This window comes from Melospiza georgiana, chromosome 3 (genome assembly GCF_028018845.1).
Source record: "Melospiza georgiana isolate bMelGeo1 chromosome 3, bMelGeo1.pri, whole genome shotgun sequence".
NCBI lineage: Eukaryota > Metazoa > Chordata > Aves > Passeriformes > Passerellidae > Melospiza > Melospiza georgiana.
Genome location: NC_080432.1, coordinates 61726966 through 61751326, shown reverse-complemented (window position 1 = coordinate 61751326; position 24361 = coordinate 61726966). Strand labels below are relative to the sequence as shown.

At 40.5% G+C, this 24361-nt stretch overlaps 1 protein-coding gene across 5 annotated transcripts; it reads right to left on the bottom strand.

Annotated features, from left to right (window-relative positions):
- Window positions 1–6120: 6120 nt before the first annotated feature.
- FBXO30 (F-box protein 30) lies at window positions 6121–23491 on the bottom strand. Of its 5 annotated transcripts, none has more exons than XM_058021055.1 (4): window positions 23334–23491; window positions 18737–18841; window positions 9878–11966; window positions 6121–9040 (listed from the first exon to the last, which is right to left on the bottom strand). In XM_058021055.1, exons 3-4 carry the CDS (start codon window positions 11948–11950, stop codon window positions 8837–8839), a joined length of 2277 nt encoding a protein of 758 aa, XP_057877038.1. In that variant the 5' UTR covers window positions 11951–11966; window positions 18737–18841; window positions 23334–23491; the 3' UTR covers window positions 6121–8836. The 5 variants fall into 5 exon arrangements, with proteins under 5 accessions (XP_057877038.1, XP_057877037.1, XP_057877040.1 ...); XM_058021054.1 differs by lacking the exon at window positions 23334–23491 and adding an exon at window positions 22085–22537 and having other exon boundaries at window positions 18737–19510; XM_058021057.1 differs by lacking the exon at window positions 23334–23491 and adding an exon at window positions 22085–22537.
- Between the last annotated feature and the right edge of the window lie 870 nt (window positions 23492–24361).

Here is a 24361-nt window from a genome sequence, read left to right as displayed (position 1 = left end):
AGGTTTTTTACACTGCACACATTTATGAGTAATTTAAACTTATTACCAAATACAGTTATCCCAGTGGCTAAAATATCACTATTTGATTCCAGAGGACCCTATGCTGAACATGCATGAGACTTAGACTTTTTTACATCTAACACTGCAAGAGCTGAGCCCATCATTATTTGCCTCCAAAAGTAACTGAGCCAAGGTGGCATATTGTGTTGTAATAACTCAATTATATCTACATTCTAATGCTTTTCCTTTTTATATTTTTAAGGAGAGAGGCAAACCAGTATTCATATCATTTTAGCTCCATGTCTTTGTAGGGAAAGTTAAACCAATCTTACTCAAATGAGGTTCAGCCACATTTTTTGCAAAGCGTTAAACACTAAACCTCACAAGGTAGGTTTTTCTCTCTTCGTATTTAAAAAGCATGAAATAAAAAGCACTGTCAGTGCCTTCACTTGCTAGCAGAAAGATTCAGAGTGACTCCAGCAAAACCATTCCTTTTTGAAAGTGGAAAGCTAAGACTTCATGAGAAGTAACAGATAAATCCACACCCTCCTTTGACTTTATTACCACATAAAGGATTATGTATCTCTGGAAACACATATTTCATTTTCTGTGCTTTCAGACCATCTATTTTAAGCCATGGGTATTTAACATAGGTGGAAGTTTTAACTTAAAACTTTATGAAAATACAACTGCAGTTTATAAAGCTATGCAAAAAAATGGTCTTTTACATACATAATTTACACTAGTATGACTGTGGAGTAAGTGTCTCAGTAGGAACAGCCAGTGGGATATTATTATTTTTTGAACAATGCCAAGAAAACTACAGAAACTAAGTAAAAAGGAAATATTGAAAAGAAGCTCTTCCCTGTCTGAACTATGCAGACACCAAGAGAGACTGATCCTTTTTCTACTGCTTCCCTCTGCCGTGTTTTTTGCAAAGTTCTGTGGATTTCATTAAAGCTCACAAACAATCAGCTCAAAATGTAAAGGGGACTATTAAACTTCAGCAACAGATTTAGGTACTATATACATTTTTTGAAAACTGCAATTCTCTGCCATTCACAAATGCTTGCAAATATAACAGCCTTTTCTTTAGGGACAAGTCATTGACTAGAGACCTATACAAGGGAAAGCTACTGAAATATTTCATGGCAATGGACTAGAGTGATGGATGAATGGCACACTATTACCTAGAAGGGGTTATTTCAGACCTGGAGAGTCTTTGGTTTAGAACTGTGACGTATTTTAAGCAGCAACCCACATGACTTGGATTAGAACAGCTTGAAAATTGTATGGAAGTCAAATGGATCCACTCATTTCCCCACAAACACCTCTTTATGTAAATTTAGCAACAGTGTTGACATCATATGACAGAATGTGAACATGTACCAATGTCTATGCCATAAATTTGTGTAACACATAAGCTAACAAACTTCAGATTGTTCTACTGAGACCAAAACCACTCAAAATCTGTGAAAAGTTGTTATGTACATAATAAATATATCTGGTAGTTACTAGCAGTCTTTCCTAAGTTCTGGTAAGGTTTATGTCTACATCACTACAGAATGAGTGGTTTTATTCTGCATTTATTATTCCGCATTTATTAATATTTGCTTTGCTGTAGCACATCTTTGTTCAAACATTACTACCTGCATAAATTCCAGGAGACAGAAACCAATTCATTTGATGTATTGATCCAACTAAGCATAAAATTAACTCTACATGGATTTCAAAGAATTACTATAGTCATAGCTTTAGCATCTCACTTCATTTAAATGTGACTAGATTTATATGATCCATATAGCAATAAATAGTGATTTTTTTTCCTTAGAAGTTGCATTATGGGTATGTTCATGAGAAGCATTGCAATTACAAGCTGTGTGGTCACAGGTGTCTGCGGGCTGCTTACCCTTACTGTGGGTGAGTCCCCAGATAATGATCCTCATGATAGTTTCAGCTTGAGCACAACTAACACTTTACCACCATGGATGCAAGCAGTCACTCTAACCTGGTTAAAATATGGAAGAAAAACATGCTCATATGATCTTCATGCAACCATCAGGTACTTTGCTTGAGATCAGAAGTCACAGGGCATGCATCAGTTGGCCACTTGTTAACATTTCCCCAAGCTCTGCTAGGTCACCACAGCTGCCAGGGAATATTCATTTACTCCATGTGTTGTTCTCACTAAGTACCATAGTTAACAGTAAGTTGTTCAATTGCTGTAAACCAAGAGTGGCTTAAAGTTCAAATAGAATGTTCCAAAGGCAGGCTGTGCCCTACCTTTAGAGAAGTGGATTTTAAACCACTTTGCTGAGAGCATATGCACGGTCAGAGCAAAATTAAAGAGTTACAATTTACCTTAACTGTCAAAACCATAAATGACTCCATATTCTCCACCTATTTCAATGATTTCCTACTTACAGTTTATTTCATCTATGAATGTTCTGGCCAACCTTATTTACCACACCTCTACACAAGGTAACTAACTCACACAGGTTTCTGTTGTTATTCTGGGACTAGTCTAGTTACTGCAGTAGCCACAAAACCTGCTCCTGCATAGACTCCCTTCCATGGGTGGAATCTCCTGCCAGAAGCCTGTTCCTGTGGGACCTTTCCACAGCCTGCAGCTTCCCTCAAAGTAGATCCACCTGCACCCCACATGGAGTCCTTCACTGGCTGCAGAGCTAATACCTGTTCCTCTGCAGTCCTCCATGGGGTAGAGGAATGAGCTGAGTTACCATGGTCTTTTCCACAGATTGCAGGGGAATCTCTGTTCCCACATCTGGGACCTCCTGCCCCTAACCCTCTGTGTCTGCAGGGCTGTTTCTCTCACGTTTTTGTCACTCTTCTCTCACAGCTGCTACATAAGTGTTTTTCACAGTCTCTTAAATGTTCAGTCTCTCCTCACAGAGCTTCCTCCCTCTGGATGGTAAAATTAGCAAATCTGGGATCATTAAAGTTTCACCTGAAGATCAGAAGGACAGTAGATAAGTCAGATTGCCAATCATACAGCTTTTGTAAATGTGTTTTGTTTTGGCTTTGGTTTTCATTAAAAAGAAGCACTTGCTTATCTACATGCAGGAGATTTCATTTGAATGAAATATGGAAACTGAGTTTTCTATTTACTTCCCAGGTTCTCCTAACAACCATTAATCAACACTGTTTGTACATTGAAAAAACCCCTTATCACTGAGGATTTTTGCAGTTCTTGGTGTGGGTCTTTTTCTTGGTTGGTTTAGTTCTAACCTTTAATATAAAGACTTCTGTGTATACCCAAGAGGCCATCTGCTGAAAAATATGATTACAAGTTACAACTCAATTTAACTGATGTCAAAGATGCAGATCACTTTGATAGAGTCTGTTTTATCACAAAATATGGAAGCAATTTTTGTTGTATGCAAGCCCATCTACTCAGTAGTCTTCCTGCATTGTTAATTCAAGAATATCCTACCCATCTGTATATTAAAAAACACATGCCCAGTGCTCTACCTTATAAACATCTTGCTTGTAAGTCAAGCCACCTTGCTTAGGCAACACAGCATCCAGTCATCCCTTCCTCTTCAAATACACAATGACGTGGAACTCTGGACAGCTGATGCTCATAAACAGCTGTCACGGTTCATAGCACTGGTACTTTACCTTAACCAAGGTTCAAAGCTCTCTAAGCAGCACACATTTCCTGTTTGCTGCAAGGGCCTCCAGAATCACAGGTGGAACACAACTATATAATTAAAATTCTAAAGAGAAAACAATATTCAGAAGATTACACAACACATAACAATCAAACATTAACACTTCCGAACAAAGTCCAGTGCAGGTTCATACCAGGTCATTGATTGTTCATTTGTTAACCAGTCACATAATCAGATTAGTTTTGTCCTGCAGCCTACCCCTGTGCTATGAATACTAATGCCAACCCAACTTTCGTTTTACTAGCACAATTGCCTCCATTTAAATCACAATAAACTTGAGAGTAGCTCTCCTGTTACATACTTGAAAACATAGGTTAGGTTAGAAAAAAGTAGAAAACATAGATTAGGTGAGAAAAAAGTCAAATGTTAAATGAAAAGCATATAGCAATCTATTTTTTCTGTTCCTTTCTTTAACATCTTGTAAAATTCTTGGCTCAATATGACATTATGATATTATGAAACTGAAACAATTTTGTGAAGTCATTTCATCTTTTCCTACTACTGTTTTCCTGCAGCTCATTCATTTTATGATTTAGATAAATATCTAAATGTCAGCCCAGTTTAGGATGAAACTAAGAACCAGAACACTGAAATATCCTCAAGGCAAAAATCACATTTTCCTGATCCACTGTACAAATCTAGCCCTAATGAAACTCTAGTTTTCCTGTATTTTGCAGTAAAACTCTATGGGTTTTTTTCCTACTACTTGAGGAGGCTGCAAGGAGGCTGTATATATACTGCTGCATGTATCACAGAATTTAGTCTGTCAAAATGGCAGAGGTGTGGATTTTTGCCATGATAGTGCATCTTATGATGATTAATAATGTTGTCTTGACCACCAGGTTATTAGCAAGCTATACTGAATGAATATATACAGTCTTACTCCTTGCATTTCCTAACACATTTTTGGTCTCTTTTTCTGGCAAATACCAATAAAAACAAAGCAGATGGATCCTCTGTCTCTGAAGGACCTTACTTCTCTATTATTCTTACCAAATACTGCCTCTAACACCACCAGCATGTAGAATCCACATCAAATACATACCTTGCATTCAGTAGTGAGGACTGCATTCAACTTAACTAATATTTGATTCAGGAATGCAAGCAGTGCTTGGGGACAGTTTACAATTAAAGCACAAGTAGCAGCAGAAAAACTCCTGCTATTATGGAAAAACTGATAAATGGCTCCTGAAACACAGCTGCAGTTAGTCAAGTCAAACTCCCAGCATTCTCACACAGTCTCTCAGAAGAGTCTGTATATGCTGGGACTCAATGCCCGAGTTATTCTATCTCTTCATTCAGTTTTCCTCTCCAGTTTGGATTATTGCTTAAATATTCACTACATGCCAAAAAGTCACAGTGTGAGACTCCCATTCTTGAAGCTCTGCTTTACATGCCATAACTTTTTATTAATCCTATCTGATTACTACTTTTTTCTCAGTGCAGTAAACAAAAAGGTTCTGCTCATCTGAAGATGATCAAAGCCGTCTGAACAGACATTCTGATGAAAGGAATTTAAATCTGATATTACAACAGGCATTGAACTGTCCACTGAACTTAAATCTCCTTTTAGAAAATTACATGCAGCACAGAAGTTTAAGCACAGAAGTTTAGCAGTAGTCATGTCAGAAAAGCAACTTAAAACATACAGGCAAACCCCCTACAATACTTTAAGCATCAAGAAAGTTAAAGAAAAATATTTCCTTACACAGCAGAATATCTAATCCAGTTATGGAGAGAGAAAACCAAAATGAGGTCTGTCTAAAAAGTTAAATAGGCACAAGTTTTTAAGATTCATCTCAGTGCAGTATGGGTACCACTTTTATTTGTAAAAACTATTAGTATGCCAGTATTAGCAAACGTCAGGGCAAAACATCAATTTCTGAGCAGTCTTCTATTTTAACGATGTTTTATATTTTGCCATTCCATAAGCAGTCTGAAATACAACCATTATTGAAACACCCTAAATTTTGTTTCTGTACTATTCTAACCAACAACTTTCTAGAAGCTTTACTCACAAAATAACACACTGAACAATGTTCTTTGCAAACCAGCAGTACATCACGTTGATCAGATAATCTTTCCACTTTATTCAGAAAAATCAGTTAGAACAAACCTACAAGCTACCATGTGCCTTCGATGTTATGTACTCAAATCTTTAACTATGGAAGGGAATCTATGCTGCATAATAGACCAAAGCAATAGAAATGGGCAGACAATCTGAAAATGAATGACCAATCTTCATACTGAAATGTGTATAAATATTAATAATTTCAAAATTATGCAATGTTTGAATGTTTGCAAATAGTTTCCCGTATGTAACTTTAGTTTTGGAGTACTTACTGGATTCCTATAGGCAGACACTGAGCACCATGCTTGAACACCCAAAGGCTGGGGATGAGCTTTAAAGAAAATACACACATACTAAAAGAGAAACTCCAAAAGTTTTATTAAGATTTCAACAGACATTGAAAAAAATATTGCATAATGATTGAAAACATAACATCTTAAACAAAGTAGCAATGTGGTATCAAGTAAAAGAAAGACTGGAACAGCTGTCTATATATGCTGTACGGAACATGTACCAGGAAAGGGATATGACATTTTTAAAATTCAAGGGCAAATGTGAACAGGTCACATTTTGATAGACTGACTATACACCATAGATGTTTTACAAACTGCATAGCAGTGTAAAAAAAAAGTTTTATCCTAAGTATACTGTATTTCTGCATTTGGAGCAGTTTACAAGGCAGATATGTTGTTTACAACATTGATATTTTAATAGCTCTGGATTCTCATAAAAAATAAACTAATTTAACAAAAAAGCCTGTATCTACATTTGAAAATAAAAGTGCATGTATTGAGAAATAGTGTTATTTCTTAAAAAGAGTACTTTAAAAGTTCATTTTAATAGATCAACAACTGATGATACTTTAAATGCAGTTCTGCACTGTGCTACAAGCGAGTTCCTCTAACTCCTTTCCATAAGCACCAAGACACGTGCCTGCCTACTGTACTTATCAGGGTTCTGGGGAGTTACAAAGAATGCAGAGTACCAAGACCACCACATTGCTCACTAAAAAAATACCAGTAACCCAAGACAGATGTTTTGAAGTAGATTTAGCCATAAATGCGAGCATTATCTCCTCAACTTTCATGATCCTTCCAGTCACACAACTACTTTTAAACACTGGAGAGCAGCAGCAAGGAGCCATTAGAGCTGAAAGACAAGAACTGATGAAAGTCATCTCCTGCCTTGTACTGAAGAATTTGTGGGTAATGAGCATTTCAATGTATTCAAGGAACTAGGCTGGGGGTGTAAGAATCCTACCTAAAACCCAGTTGGTATAGTCAGATCTCTACTTGAATCTAGATCCTCCTTTCCAGATAACTGTGGTAACAGCTAAGAATTACTGCAAATGTTGCTAACTTCTGTAGACGGTTTACTCCTTTCTTCTCTTTACACAACAAAGAAGAGAAGTTGTGGAATGAGAACATGCAGTTTGAAGATCCAGGCAAAGCTTCTATTTGAGTTCTTATAATTTCAACTCATGGCACTGTTTTTTGGGGTTTTTTTTCTGAGCACCTGTAGCACTCTGAATAGAAAAAAAGGCAGTGAATGTTTAGCTGGACTGAATCCAGAATGGGAAATGCAGAGATCCCAAAGCTGTGAACTGCAGCCAGATTAGCCATAAACAAGTGTCCTGTACAGAAATTGCAAGTAATAAATTTAGCCATTTTTGTAAACATCTTCTCCTTACTAAACTCTTTTTTTTTTTTTCCTATAATGGAAATACACACTGTATTTCATTGTTCCGAGCTCTGGTCTGTTTCTGTTTTAGTTTTGTGGCACAGTTGCTAAGTGCAACAGGCTAGAGACACCGACAGTAATACAAACAAGTTGGAAAGTCAGTTCAAGTTATTAAAGTTTTGCTATACCAGGCCATTTTTCATAGCGTGTATTCTCTGTTCGCAAACACTTTGTAAGATCTTTTCTTATGGAAGACAGGGAGCAAATTTGACTTATTGGTTTAACAAATGTGGATTAACACAACATTTCTGATATGCCTTACACAATTAACAAATCATGTCTCATCTTATGAAGATGATACATTTGCTATACACACCAGTAATTTAAAATGCTCCTTATAAAAGTAGCATTTTTATAGACAAATTAACAGAAAAGGAGACAATACATGTCACAATACCACAGAACAAGTAAAGCCCTTTCATTAGCTGCACTATAAATTCATAACTGTTCATCACATACTTTGAATTTCTGACTGCTCAAGCAATTTAACCCTCAGCCAACTGCAGGACAAGGAAAAATTTTCTGAACATTTGACATTTGATATCGTTGTAGGTGTGAGAGTAAAAACTAGTATTCCATGGCTTTAGCTCTAAAAGTTTTGCTCCCAGAAGTAAAACAACTTGTTAAGAGTTCAGAAGAAGAAATAGCAATTGTTGACATGTCAAAACAAAGTTGTACTAAAAATTAAGCTGCTGTAAATCCGAGTTCACTTACATCATTCCTAAAAAACCTTTAAAACCTTTCTTTAAAAAAAAAGCTGATCCTAGATCACCTGTTAACTAGGAAGAGCATTAGAACACCAATTTAATGAGAAAAGATGTGCTTAAAAGCTGTGTTTGAGACATCTATTATAAAGTTTTGAATTCTTCCTTATCTTTCCAATATTTGGATTATAATTTGTTAAAAAAAAAAAAAGACCAGACACAGAAGGTACAGGATTTGGAGAGGACTTTTCTCTCACTACAATTCAGTGTTTCCTATCCAAATGTGGATACCATTTAGAGGCCATTTTTGAAATGTTTTCAGTCAACAGCTACATGGGCACCAGTGAATCAGAAAACACACCTTAGGATTTTGTTTTTAAATTACATAAGTTAGATAAAACTACCCTGTCCAGCAAGTTCCGAATTTTTCAAACGTTAAGGCAACTTTCATTACTTTCCAGCTAAACAGTATTATAAAAAATAAATGTCACTTCAAACCTTATATACACAGTGACAGAGTAGATTTAGCTAGAAAGTATCTTTAGTACATTAATAAAGTGTCTCGTAATATTACCGAGGTTATATCAGGTGCTTGAGTGTATGTGCAATTGGAGTGGCTGCAGTGCTTAAAGTACTGGCTTCAAAACAGAGCGCAGCGAGCGTCCCTCCTTGGTGAGCTCTCGCGTCACACACATGCATGGCAGCGGCACGGCCTCCTCTCTCCTCTCCACGGCGTTGTAGCTACACTTCTTCAAGTGGTCAGCCATGCTCACAATGTCAGCAAACTTCCACTCGTTCACAGTACAAAAGGCTGTACTGAAGCGCCAGACCTAGGAAATAAACTGCACTTAGGCTCAGAGTGTTTCAAGATACCTGAACTCAGAGCAGCAAATCACATGCTTGTGCTACAGAACTTTCACATAATGCTGCCAATAACTCATACTAAAAATCAACATGACAAAAATACACTACACAGAACTTAGTACTGTTTGTCCCAGGCTGATTGAGACTCCAAGACAACTCTGAACACTGGGAAGAAACAAAGGCAATATTTTTTGTGTCCATAAAATAGATACAATCAAAAGATAAATTACAAGGTATTTTAAGACCAGCCACAATAGTTCGTTTCTTATCAACTTGTGCAATTCCAAATGAGTACTGCAAATATTTTGCAGTTTGGAGTGGGGAGAACGGTAAAAACTACATTACACAAAGGTCATCCAAAGGTTTTAAAGCATTTCAATATTTAAGGCATTCAGTACCAAGGCAATAGATATGATCTCAACAGGCTTGAAAATAGAAATTGCTGTAAACACTGCACAGGCAAGGAAAGCAAACTTTTGTAGGCAGCTTTGCCACTTCTATGAAATACTGATCTTAAAGCAAATCAAGAAGTAATCTTTTAACATTTGAAAATATTGGAAAAAAAAAGAAGCTAATTTACTTACATCCAGCAAAAACTATACAGACTCTACTTCTGTTTCTCCAAGTGTGGAGAAGACTGACACAACCCACAGCAATTTTCACTTTTTCTATACAAAGATCTCTTTCCTGAAAGGTTATTATACCAAAATCCAGTAGTAACAGACATAATGTTAAGAAAAAAACCAGAAACAGAACCAATATACTTTCCCTTTCACCTTCAAAATAAAAAAACAGTAACTTACCTTTTCTTTTACCTGCCAAGAACTTCCTTCTGGGCACTTTCTCTTCTCCCAAAGCAGTATCACCATTCCACGTGCTTGAAGCAAGCTTCCACACACATCTCTCATTAAACGTGACACTCTTGAGAGCTGACATAAACTAAAGCCATCTAGAAAACTAGCAATGTGCTGCAGCACCTCAAAAGGTAGACTACTCAGATGGTCATTGTGTAGTCCAATTAAGCAGCTTTTTGCTGGTTCTACTAATACTGTGGATATACAAGGCTGAACTCCAAATGACCGTAAGTGGCGGTCATGAATAATTTTTGCCCCTTGCGTTGAAGGGCAAAACCTTCGTTGAGAATATGTGCACCCATAATATGCCAAAGGGCACCTCTGCTCCATCCAGCCATTAAGGCCAGCATGAATGTCTCCATGCACATTCTTAAAATGCGACGAAAATTCATTCCTTCTAAACAACTGTCCACAAACAAATGTAAACATTGAACGCTGTTTTGTTTGGTATCTAGCCACATATTCCAGTACCAAATCCAATCCAAGGGTCTGGAATGGACTTGGATTTGAGAGCTGTGGGTTGGCATGATCACATGCAGAAGCTGAAGCTATTTCCCCCACCATTGTATTTGTGGCCAATATAGCAGATGGGAGAGAAAATGTCTGGGTCCCAAAGTCAACGTGATATACATCAACAGCACGACTTTCCGAAATCCCCCTACCTCCGGGAGAATCTCCTAGGCAAAACAACAGAGCTGCAGTGATTAGATCAATTCCCTGAAGACCCATAGGATCTTCTGTTATCTCCAAATCTGATGTATCAACAGCTTTGTCTTCTTTTGGTGTTGACCAATAATGGTTAACAAGGAATCTGTACGATCGATGCCGTAAAAGTGAAAACGCATCTATGTTTCTCAATCTTTCTTGCTCCACTTGTCTCTCTAATATTTCTTCTTCATTAGCATTATGGGGAAGTAGCACATGATTAGCATTGCCATTAACTAAGTGATCAGCTGGTATTACTTCAACTTGTGCTGTTACAGGGCAGGAGCTGCAAGACTCTAATGCTTCATCATCATGAGATGCAGTACATTCACCATTTGCTACACTGGACGGTTTTGAGTTAGATACACCAAGATCTTCACTGTGGTCCAACACCTTTGAACATTCATTTTCTACATGAAAACCATTACACAAAAGTGAGGAGTTACTGAGGTTTAGATTTAAATCATGGTTTTGCACTACATCATAACAAATATCACAAGAACCATTTTGTTCCATTTGTGAATTTTGACTCAGGCTATCAAAGTTAATTCCCCCAACTGCTCCTACATTATCGTCATCTGGATTTTCAGAGTCAGACTTCTTATCCTGAATAATGCCACTAGAAGCTTGTTCTTTAATCTTGGGATCTTCTTTCATTTCATGTGGTGAAATGCAGAGGTTTGAACTTAACATGCCAATGTCCCTTGTAGCAGTGTTCAGGATATCCAGAGCAGCAGCTAAACTTCTCGTTGTTTCTACAGTAGCTTGATAAAGTGCACCATAGGACTCTTCATCTACAGGCATCAAACCGTTGGTATGCACTGTATCGGGGGCACTTGATTTGACAGAGGTTTGCTCTCTGGATTCTGCTATTTGATCACCTGCTTTTGACATCATAGTTGCTACTTTAAGTGATTCTAATAACATGCGCTGGTCTTGAAGAGCTAAAGCCATATCTAGCTGCTCCACTTCATCGACATCTTTACTCAGGTTTTCGTAAGATTTTCGGTCAGCGTAGCTGACTGGCCATCTATTCCACTCCATGGTACAACACACCACGCTTGCAGGACAAACTTCTAGATGATCAGCAATTTTGTTTCGGGCTACTATGAAGGGACATCCAAAGCCACTATTCAAACAAGGCACTCTTTCAAGTGGACATAGCATGCGATGTTCCTCAGCTTTGCATGAGTGAAAAACTGCCCCACAAACCAAGGGGCAGCCAATGAGATCACAGGAAATGCCCGGCTCTGGTCTGGCCATACAACGACGGCTGACGCAGTTCACACAGTGTAAGTGCTGCTGATGTTCCTCCATGACTGTAAATCCAATTCTGAGGAAAGAGAAAGGAGACAACAGCACAGAATGTTAACTCAATATTAATATTTACAAGCTGCTATTTGCAGTTTTGCATGCTTGATCAGTAGACATTTTAAGAAAACAAGTATATAACACCTTATTTCAAAGAACTGGTGCTTAAAAGTTAAGCTGAAAATTAAAAATAGATGTTTGTATCAGAGCCCAGAACATAGTCTATGCATTTATTTACCAGGTCTAATATATGCAACTTCAGTAAAGATGTTGTGTAATCCTTCACAGTCTATGCATTTATTTACCAGGTCTAATATATGCAACTTCAGTAAAGATGTTGTGTAATCCTTCACTGTGGAGCAGCCCCTTTTCCCCACTCATTGCAAAAAGATCATTTCATGAGAAACAAAGCATGACCTTTGACTATATAGCCAACAACAATTATAAATTATACAATTGCACAGAGTACAGAGACAAAATAAAGGAAACCACCTTCATCCTCATGTCCAATTCTCTAAATTAAACAGAGGCAACCTGTTCCCCAGGCTGCCTGCTACCACCTAAGCCGCTGACACTCTCTTCTTACAATTCTGTTTAAAGCAATCCGCAGCCTTCAGCAAGCATCTCAATTCCATGCCATGTCCCATTCTCTCCCCACTCCCTGCTTCTGACAGACTGCAGTCCTTTACAACAGTTCTTCACTCTTCTTCTTCATCTAAAGCCTATAGCCCCTCCCTTTATTTTCTACAGTAGTTGTTGTACAAGGGTAGCAAATAATACTACATAATTACACTACATATTAAATAAGTCCTTTTATTTCACTGCAAATATTTATATAAAATTTTAGTTGCCTACATGGGCCTATCTACATGTCCACTTCAACCCAAAAAAGGTAATTTTTAATGCATCCCACGGCCACCCTGATTATAATACCGGCAATTCAAAGTGTCAGGATATCAACAACTCTGCATAACAAGGCCAAACAGCAATAAAAACCAAAATACATATACATCCATGGTCCAATCTACAACAACACACTGACACCAACAACAAATTCAATTCTTTGTTGTAGAAAAATAAACAAAAAACAAAGAAAAAAATAAGAGTAAACTTTGTGTCTTTGTTTCATACTTTGAGAAAGTCTGGAACTGCTCTCCCACTGGAGTGCAGGCCCACACAAGTTACCAAGCTCTTCCCTATGCTCTTACAAACTCCCTCTCAGAAGTGGTATCAGTAGGGATTAAAGTTCAGAGGTATTCAGTGAATGATTTGTACATAGCCAAATCTCAAAAATACATTGTTCATTCCATCTTTTCCTTACTCCTCTCCCTCTAGCAATTTTCTTGGGAAATAAAATGCTCAAAGAATTTAAGATTAATAAAAATGGTTCCTTATTCTGCTAACAAGTGCTCTCATGCATTGTCTTTAGACTAAACACTTCAGGTTTAATGCATTAAACCTTCCTAAATTACAATTACTCTAAACTATAAAAGGAAAACTGCTTCCGTGGAAACTGAAGTCAAAAGGAAACAAAAGTGCCTTTTAGACACTCCATCTTAAATAATTTAAAGCATTTAAACAGAAATATATGTGACACCTCACTCACTTGTATTCTTTTATAATGCTTTGAAATTCATGCCAACTTTAAGTAGCAATCAGTCCTCAACCCCCCATGCTTCGTAATTTGGATAACTTAAATATTTTAGCCACCCACTCTCCTGAGCACTTTTAACAAAAAGGCATATGTGTTACACTTAGCAGGCAAAACACAGCTGAATTTCCCCCACCATACCTTAGCATTTATATACTTAGTAACACTAAGTTTCAAATAAATTGTCAAGCGTATCAGTCACTGGACTCAGTGACTGACTTGTTCAACATTTTTGCAAACATCTCCTGCACACAACCTGCTTTTGACTTGCAAATTAAATCAGATAGCACCTACTACAAAGAGATTAAAAACATGCTCAGTAAAGAATGAAAAAATTGACTTCTCCAAAGATAATTTTAGTTTTTCCAGCAAAGCCCTCTCTGAGTAATTCTTGCCAAATACTGTGGCCTGTTGCTAGACCCAAGAAAATCTCAGAAATTTCCGTCAATACTGAAACCAAACAACTTCTCCTCAAGTCAACAGGTGAACAGAGATCAAAAGGAAGCTCTCAGATTATGTGTGTATTTTAAAGTGAGTAAGACAAAATGGAAATAGCACTGAAAAAGACAATTCCTAGTTTATAATGCCAGGGCCTTTAGAGAGCCCAGCCCCTACTTCATCTATTCTAAACAGGGTCCTGCTCCCACAAAGCAACAGCCTGCTCCCTTCAAGCTGGCCAGAAGTGAGCCCCTGGGAGAGCAGCATGTGAGTGTGTTCAGGGCAGGAGTACCAATGACTCTTAGGATGGGACAGTGCTAACTGGGCTCAGCTGCACAGGTCTCACCTGCCCGTGAGGGCAGCCAAGATGACCCCTGCCTCACTGTGGGGGCTATGGATGCTCTCACCCTACTGAGCAGCTTCACCATCCACTTGACAGCGCCCCAGGTGAAAAGAGGGCACTCATGTCATGAGCTGCCAATGCCCTTTCCCACAGGGTGGAAAAGCTGGGTACAGTGTGACAGCAGCCCAGGGGCAGTGCTGTCAAGACTCACAGGACACCCACAGGAGCAGGAATGTTCCCCCACAGCAGCGAGGGGCTGCCCTGGGTGCTGCTGCCGCATGGCTCCATGCTGGGCACATCCTGGCGTGTGGGGCAGGGGAGGACACACGTCCTTTCCAGAGCCTCAGGGCTGCCTGCAGCCCATTCCATACTGACTGTGACACTTCAGTGGGAATTTCACATCAGCACCATCAGATCATGTCAGGATGTGTTGCATGACAGCAATTTGGGCCAAAATGTTACGGATTTTGGGCAAGGCAGATGAGCCACCTCCACTCAACCCAGAGAGGGGACATACATTAATTATGTTGGAAAAACAGCACACACTGCAAAGCCAGCACTATTGGCTTCTAGGCCAAAGCTGGCCCACATGCAGCAGCTCAGAACAGTCAAACTGCGCTCATGTTTGCCTGCACCGTTTCTGGAGACATACCCTAAATTAGTCAACCATCATTAAATAGTATCTTTAAATAGCCTGAGCTTACACAGAACATTCTATTAAGACAGTAAAACATCCTCCTCCCCAGCACACTATCTTGGTCTTCACAAGTTGGATTGTGAAATTTGAGTTGCACAATGATACAGGCTTTTCTCAGGCTCCTGAACTCCTTTCACTCATAAGCTAATATTCATCAAAACTTAATTATTTCATATAAGCAAACAACCTTTCAAAGGAAGAAGGAAACAAAATCTGGTGAAAACATCAAATATCACTAACAGACAGTGTGTGAAAGCCAAAGCTGACACTAAAATCCCAACTCTTATCAACAGCTAGATGCTAATTTGTTCTATTACAGATGCTTCAGATTGGTTTTATCAAGAAACAGTTATGCACAAAATCGATTAAATAGCTGAAGTAACTTATTCTCTCAGTTTCTATAAATCAGAATTTTACTGGTCACCAAGAAGCTTGATATTAATTATAATTTATCTTTAAATTCAAATCCTTTGGCTCATTTTCTAAACATATAATTTAAAATATCTTCAGACATCAGTAAACCATCAGAACATTTGCTAAAATTCTGCGTTCTGCTTACAAGCCTTAACTCCTCAGTACCTCCTGCAAAACTTCAATTTAGTCAGAATGCTGTATTTTATTTGTAAGTCACTACAAAGTCTCTTTAAATATATTAGATGTCCTTTTATGCATTTTTAATTTTAATACTTGAGCTTCAAACTCAACAGCTGTTTTGGGCAGTCATGAGTTCCTGGACTGCTTGAACTACTTTAGGCTTCTGATATAATTCAATTCTTAAATTGCAAATTAAGTCCAAGGGAAAAAAACAAATAACCCTATCAAACTGGTAAAATAAATAGATAAGACCTCAAGAATTAGCACACTGATTAATCAACAAATGGCCATGACTCACTCTATTTTGTAAGCTAACTTTGTAAATCGCAGAACTTAGCACCTCTTTCATTCATAGATTAGGAGTATTCACATATGAATAATTTCCTATTAAAGAACCAGGACCAATATATCATTAGTACTATACTGAGAACAAGAACCACCCTCTTCCCAAATACTGCTTTGTAAAGAAAAGAACTGTTGGGTAAAGGGGAGATAAAGAAAATTCTTGCTGGAGGTAACAAGTCCTTTTATTTCCTCTAATACAGCAAATTGAAAGGGCTAACAAAGAATGTCATTGCTGACATAAAAAAAATACCTGTTGTTAAAACACCAATAATATTGACAGAGTTTATATCCCACTGTGTTCCTTGTCACAATATGGTCAGAAGACCGTGTCAGATCAATGACTATAGCAAGAACGAACAGCTGTCCTTTTCTGATAGTGTAGTGTCAGCAACCAGCTTCAGTTCCTTCAGTTCAGGGTGCTGAAGTACATACACTTGACTGTTACTAGCAGAGAAACCTAAAAATACATCCCGTTCCAGTGAGGTGACCACTGCTCTCAGAATTTGTGCCATCACTTGATGTTATTGTACATACTATACAGTCAGCTGACTAAATCAGCCAGAACATGCTTTGAAAATCTGTCATAATTAAAAGGATTAAAATTCCAGCTGCTACAGCCACGTGATTTCCAGTTGCTGTTGTAACACAAACATTAAAATAGCATAATAAGGGTTTCAGACACGCACAATGCTTCAGCTGCAAGTGTGAGCTCTTACTTTCTTCTATACCACAAAAAATGTACTTAGCAGTATCAAGCCCAAAGCCTGCTTGCTCACTCACTCCTATATGAATACTTTGGGGCCAATAAGACAGGAAATCACAGCAACCATTACTGCTATTGGAGCCCTCCATTACACAGCCCCCTATTATTCATCAAACCTATAAAGCTCAACTACCTTTAAGACTCTTCTATCAGATTCAACTGAATAGACCAACAGGTTCTTAAATTACTGCTTCAAGGAAGTAGAAGACTAGAGACACACAAGCTGTACTACAGGTTTAAACTCCCAGGAGCATCCAAATCCACCCACAAGCAAATACATGCAAACCATACTAAAAAATTCCCTTTTGTTTTGGACACTGCAGAATAATGCCTTAAGTTTTAGCTTTAATATTTTTCACATCCTGTACTGCATTAGTGTATAACTCTGAACTCCACACAGAGTGTTAGTTAGTCCTCATCACAGTTTGGCCTGACAAAACAATCCTTCCAGGCCTGAGAACCAAGGTGATCATAAAGCCTCAGGCCGAAAATTATAAACAAAAGTAAATTGTAGGGGAGCAAACTAGGGGAGTGTGACTTCATTACCTGAAGCTGCAATTGGACAATTAACCCCTGATATGGAAATAGACTACACTTGTATCTGCCCAAAAAACTCAGGACCATCATCCATCTTGGGTATAGCCTCTGTGAGGCTCCTGCACTGTCCAAGGTGTATCTGTTAAAGGCCTTTGACAAATGCTCACTTTATTCTCTAACTCTGTCTAGCCTCTGTTCAAGCTAGCTAGTCCAAGGCATCAGAAGAGACAGCTGTATATCTTCCATCTTTTTCCCAGGTTTCTGTTAGGAGCTTCTCTTTCAGATGCCAAACTTAAATTCTCAACCTTACACAATACTAATTACCACCCCCTACCCCTAAGTTCATCAGGACAACCCTGATTTCTGTTACAAAAAGGTAGACCAGGGAAGCTAAAATCATATTCAAAACAGTTGGATAGATGAGTGTTCATTGCATCCTTAAACATAAATTCATCCACAACAAAGACAAGAACATCTTCCCTGGCTGGTAGTGACTGCACATACTGAACATACTAGAACAAGTTTACATTAATTTATTGTTAATCACTGAAAACATGAAAAGAGCTCCTATTACTAAGCCCAAACTACTACGTAAGCAGGACGCTTCAACCATTACCATCATAGTCTACAGCTATTATTATGTATTACACAAAAGAGACAGAAAAAGGTTACACTAAAATAGAAAAAGGTTACACTAAAACATGGCTTTTTACTGCAAGAAAAAAAACCCTTGGGGAAACACATACTTCTGGAAAGATTCTAGTTCTCTCAGTGGTCTAACATCGAAGGAATATATACACTAGCTGCTTTTTTAAGCATAAATCAAAGTTACCTATCCACCTCCCAAACAAACCAGACCAAAAAAGGGAAATCTGTAACTACAGCAGAAACAATGAGTACTATAGAATTATAGGGAATTGCAACCTTTTTTATGCCAACCTTATAAAGAAGACTTTTCCCTGTCTGCCCCTGCCCCAAATATCCTTTCTTCCTAGTGGCAAACCATCTTCCTACCATTCAGAGAATACAGTGCAATTATTTCCTCCCAAACGGTTGCAGCCAAAAAAAAATAAAATAAATTCAAGGGGAAAAGAGACGCTTTGACTGAAGTGGACTCTCCACTGATGCCCTCCTTGTCTGGCTTTGTTACATTTTGGAACAGAATCTCTGATGAAACGACAGAACACTTTCTTCTATCGTTGTTAAACTCGGTTAAAAGAGTGCTAAAAATCAAAAGCCAAACTACTAGGCTTTTCTTTAGAGTACTTTTGTGACAGATCTGCCATGCATTCTTGCTTCCCTGACAGATTTCCCTGAGAAGAAACCCAAAGAGCACAATGTGCCTTGGGGCACACACGGACACAGGACAACTGCACGAGGAACAGCTACACTTGCTGCATGGCTCAGGCACAAAAGCACTCTACCTGTTGAGATGGTGACAGGGCAGAATCAGCTACAGAGCCAGTAGATTTCATGTGTAAAGCACTTCTGAACTTGAACACAGAGTGACTCCTCGATTGCTGCAGATTCTGCAAGAAATGAGATCAGAAGTAAGGTTTCATTTCAGATGTAGACATTACTTTATGTATGTGCAATCCCCTGAAAAGGTATGCGCTTACACTGTCTGGGGCTACAAACACTGAATTTTTTTGTAGATTTTATGGGAATATAAACAAATTTTTAGTAGACTTCCCAAGTACAACCTAAGTTCTGTCATTTTAGCTTATTGCTAGCTGTTAGTCACACTGGATGGTTACCTAATTATATTTAAGGCTGTAAGACATTATTAAAAGTTATTATTCTGAGCTAGTGCACTTAATTCACTGCTCTGACCATTTCAGGAAAAAAAACCCCTAAACTCATAGGAAAGAATGCAATAGCTAGAGAACTAAAAGAAATAAATAAAGTTAGATTCTTTTACAAACTGCATTTTAGTCTAGTTAAAATTTGTCCATCTTCAGTCTTCATACACAGGAACTTATTGAGCAAGCTGCTTACTACTAAAAAGCTTTTTACTGTAACAAGACGCTTCTTCCATTGCTTCATTCCCAAGGATTACCACTAAAACTTGAGAGAGGTGAAACTGAGGGGATATGCCCAAAGGAACAATGATATTCTTATCCCAATACCAACTTGCAAATCCTCCAGAAAAGCAGGAAAGAAAATAAGCCATTTCTCAGTAACCAGAAACAGAACTCCTGGAAAAAATAATGCGTTCTGTATTACAGTAGGTAGTTTGAACCATCCAAAAGAAACCAAAAATAAATCCTTCTTACGTAAGATTTTAATTCATACATGCTGCTGCCGAAGGATTCCTGACCTCTGCATACTTAGAGAAATCAGGCCAAACATCTCATTAATATATTGTTTCAGGTCTTACTACACAAGTTTAACCAGGTCCCATAGCAAAATGACAAAACAACTCTAAGTAAATAGACTACGAAAGCAAGTTTTCTCCAACATCCTACGTTGAAGTGCAATGTCATGTATTCTGTCCACATTATGTTTCCTGTTAAAAATATACCCTTGGTAGTAGACAATGGCCTGGCTAATATGTAGCAAAACAAACAGTACACAAAAAATTTAACAGACATACTCACAAGGATACCTTATCAGATTACACTGAAGTAGATGTGATGGGAGTTTGTCTCAAAATATTTTGAAAAATTTGAAGTAAAACAAAAATATTCAATATTATAAGACAAAGTTTTGCCAACTTTATTCTATTTTCAGGTATTTCTTATCAAATGAAAGACACTTTTTTTCAGCAACTGTCAGGCTTTTGCCCCTTCCAAGCTGCTTGGTTTTAAAACCAACAAAACACTAAAAAAAAAAAAAAAAGGTAGCTCTAAATAAAAACATTTTCTAAACCAAAGCTCACCTATCTCAAACATGATCACAGAAAGCTGGGAATATATCTCATAGTCAGCATGTTGTACCAGCTCTTTCAATATGTTACTAACATGAATGAAGAACTGGAAAACACAAACATCTTCACTACAAGTTCGTACAGGGTTTTAGGACATCTGATTATTCATCAATTTGTTATCTCTAATATCATTTAGACCACCTTTTCCAAATGTCAACAGGCTTGATGCTATTTCTTTTTGCCTAAGGACTCCAGCTGAACGATCCTATCCAAACACATTCCTTATCTGGTGACAACAGTGACTCAGACAAAACAAGGTTTTGTAAGAGCATTAAAGCTTTGCCAATAAAGCACACTCCTATAAAGATCCTCTTTGCAATGAATCTATCAACAAATTTCTCTGTCAAACAGGACTTTTGGAAAACTACAGTTTGTACTAGAGATGTTTCTAAATAGACAAATAAAAGACTGAACTTCAACAAAACACCACCCATCTTCCAGCACCTCTGCAGCAAAGCCTGAACCAAGTATCACACTCAGCCTGAACCACTACCTAAAGTTTTACATGAACAGCTGTAACTACATCACTCAGAAGCTCACCTCACCATGCCTCTCATTCTCAAGTCTTAAGTTTAGACCTATCATTTTTTCATTGTGATCTCACATTGAGAGCTCAGATCAATGCTGGACATTTGGTAAGAAACAGCACAATCTACTCAACCGGATATCGTATTGACTGTAGGGGTTTGCAGGCTCCTGAAGCTTCAAATAGCATTAAAAGATTACTGAAAGATTATAGTAAGACACCAAGTGTCGCACCAGAAACTTTTAAAAACAGTAGCTTGCAAAGTAAGTCAGAATATAGAGCTCCCCTGCCATTTTAACTCTCTTGGCCTGTTTCAGAGCAGTTTATATTACAAGACTTTTCAGTCTTTTTCCTTCATTCAATATTGAGACTAGAGAGTGCCCTGACACTTAGGACAGCTTACACAGATTTCTCAGTAACCATCAATAATGCAAATATTCGTTTCTTTGTGGTCTGTTCAGGAATACTTAACACCCCTTATACAATTTAACCATCTCACCAATAGATACATTATCTTTATTCTCATTATGCAGATACGGAAACTGAAGGGAAACTGTCACCAGTACAATGATGACTATACATCATTCCCTACTCCCGTCTTTATTCCGCTGGATCTCATTGCCAGAGGCAAACAGCATATGCCTCCTTTTAGACAGAGCCCACCAAAGCAATAGGTCTATGGATATGAGGAAAATTTTGCTCCTTTTAGCTCAAATGGACTGAAGGCAAACCAGGGGTTTCTTACACAGCTGAAACCTGCAGCAGCCACAGGAATTCATTTGAAGACTAATAACCATATGCTTTCTTCTTCACAAAGTTGAGGACTACACCCTCTGCTGTAGACACTCCTCACGACCTAAAAACCTGGCTGTACAAAAAGAAGCAGAAATCTTGTCCAGAAGTTTTCCAACCAGATATTGCTTGTTAAACACAGCACTTATTTTGCCCATCAGACTTCTAACTTTGAAGTGGGAAGCAAGGGAAATATAACCCGAATTTAAGAAGTTAATTGTGTAAATGTAGAATTTAGTGCAAAAAGAAAGAATATTTAGGCAGCAGAGTAAAACCACTGTTTTTGCATAGCTTTTGCCCATTCTGCTGAGATTCTCCAACACCTTCCAACTTTGGAAGCAAATGAGAGAAGAGACCCCACAGAAAGTCTCAGCTTGCAATACAATCCCAATTCACTTTCTCTAATCTACTTCTTCTCTTGACAAAACTTGACCACTATGGAGAAAGTCCACATAGATATTTACATGCCTACAGAGTAAAGCTGCCAGTGCATTTTTCAGTATTCCAGGTACTCGACTTGCTTACCAACAAAGTTCTTCTAATATTTTCTGTACTTCTGGGAGAAGGGAGCAGGGAAGAAGGCCGCAGATAACTGACATCCTCCTCAAACCGGATGCACGCACCTGAACCCCCCAAACCACAGCACCAGTGAAGGTGTAGCACACCAAGGTGAAGCAGAAGGCAGCAGGTTTCCAGGTGAAGGACTTAACCATCCACACCAATTCTAGGGAAAGCAGAGGAGATGTCTCGCCTAAAGTGCTAGCACAAGCAAGGTGAGGCTGTTACTTCAGGGGCACTGGGTTTGGACTAGTACGTTAACAAACACTTCTCTGGCATTATTAACAACACAATCAGGGAAAGGGAAACAAGGATTATGAAAAGCTCCTCAACCAAATCCGAGTAGAGTTTTACAGAACAAAAGAAAGCCACCTCTCCAGCCCACGGGTTATTTCCCTTAAGAATTTGGAAGACCTGCTGGGAACAACAGCAACGCTGGAACTTTTGGAAGTGAGGCCACACAACCGTTCCAAGACGCGAGCCGTTCAACAAGCCGCTGTCATCTCCCTGTATGCTTCTGATGGCCGACCCGCGGGGTTACAGGAGTACAAGCACACAGCCCTCGTTACCTTCTTCAAGGAGGGAAACAAAGGCTCCACCGCACGTCAAAAAACTGCCATTAAAAAAGGGACCGAGAGAAGAGAGAAAACACCACCTCTTGCACGGTCTGAGCACATCTACTCGAAATAACACACACACGGGGGATTAGAGAGAGATTTCAGCAATACCTCTGCACTATTTGCTCTCTTCTCCCTCCTTTCACGCCGAAAGGCGACTCTCCGATTGCGGTCTCACAGCCCCAGGCAGACCCCGGCCCTACGCCCTTCCCACGTGCAATCGCGACACCCCGACAGCGCTGGCAGCACGGCGGGGTCAGAGGGAGCGGCCGCGGCACAGCTCGGTCCGCCGCCACCCGCGGGCCCGGCGGCAGCGGCACCCGGCGCGGCCCGGCCGGCACACAGCCGGCGCTGCGGGCCCGCGGGGCAGGGGGGCGCGAGGAGGAGGCGACACCGGCGGAGCCGCACACGGAGCCCCTCGCGGCCTCTGCCAACGGCGACCTGTCAGGGCTGGCGCCGGGGAGGCGCCCCCGGGCGCTCGGGCCCCCGCCGGGCCGCCATTTGTTTACCGCCCGGCTGCCGGGCAGCGGGCGCGGCCCCGGGCGGGCGCAGGGCCCTGCTCTCCCCGCCACTCGCGGACAGCAGCGGCGGCGGCTCACCCGTCCCCGTCGCTCCGCAGGCAGGCGAGCAGGCGCGGGAGCCTGCGTTGCACCTCGCGCTTTCCCCCCGCCGGGCTCCGGCCGCCGCCGCACTCGGTCCGCTTCTCTTCTCTTCTTCTCGCTTCGCTTCGCTCCGCCTCTCCCGGCCCGGCCTCGCCGCCCGCGGGGCTCCCGGCGCGGCCCCGCTCCGGCCGCGCCCCCGCCGGCCGCGCGCGCGCGTGCTAGGGACAGGGACAGGGAGCGCGCGGGGTGGGGCGGGGCCGCCGGGGGGCGGGGCCGAAGCCCGGGAGCGCGCGGGCGCCGGCGCAGCCCCGTTCGCCGTCGGATGAGGGGGCGGGGCGCCCGGATGCCGCGCGCTCTCCCCTCTTCCCCCCGCGCGCGTGCGCGGTGGCGGCCGCGGTCGGGAGCGGCGTGAGGAGCCGGGAGCGCGCCGCCGCCCCGGGGCTGTGGGTCCGGCCCGGCCCGGCCTGGCCCGGCCCGGCGGGAGCCCCTGCCCTGCCCCTGGGGTCACTGCCCTCCCGAGCCCTCCTGTGCAGGCGGTGGCGCAGGCTGAGGGCACGGTGAGCACGGCTGCTGCCTTGAGTCCAGACAGCCCCGCTCCGCTCTCCTGGGGCCAAATCACCAGCCTTGGTTCCAGCGTAGACCCACCACCACCACCACCACAATCCATCCCGTTAACCAAAGTCACATTTTCGGGGCCTCTACTGGCACTGGGCCTTGCTAAAGCTGTCGCCTCAACAAAAACTTTCCTGGCAGCCATCAGTAGCACTGCAGTATGCCTTTCGGTGTTAACGACAATGCTTCTCTAACACCTTTCTTGGAGTGTGTTAGACTTCTGGTCCAGATCTTTATTCCCAGAAACTTGGCCGTGCACCCACAGATGCTGATTAGTGAGCCTTCCTTGGGAGGTGCTGCCCTTCGGCCTATGGAAGCCTGTCCTTTAAGAGGCTGTAGCTAGGTACGAATTATACAGGGTGTTACCCTGTTCTTACTCCTCTTATGCATGCCATGTTTTAAGGGGCTGCAGT

Excerpts from the sequence above, each read along its gene's own strand:
- FBXO30 (XM_058021055.1), bottom strand. The coding sequence starts at position 11,950 with ATGGAGGAACATCAGCAGCACTTACACTGTGTGAACTGCGTCAGCCGT. Across the intron at positions 9,041-9,877 it reads CTTGGCAGGTAAAAGAAAAG|GTCTGGCGCTTCAGTACAGC; the intron begins GTAAGTTACTGT and ends TTTATTTCCTAG.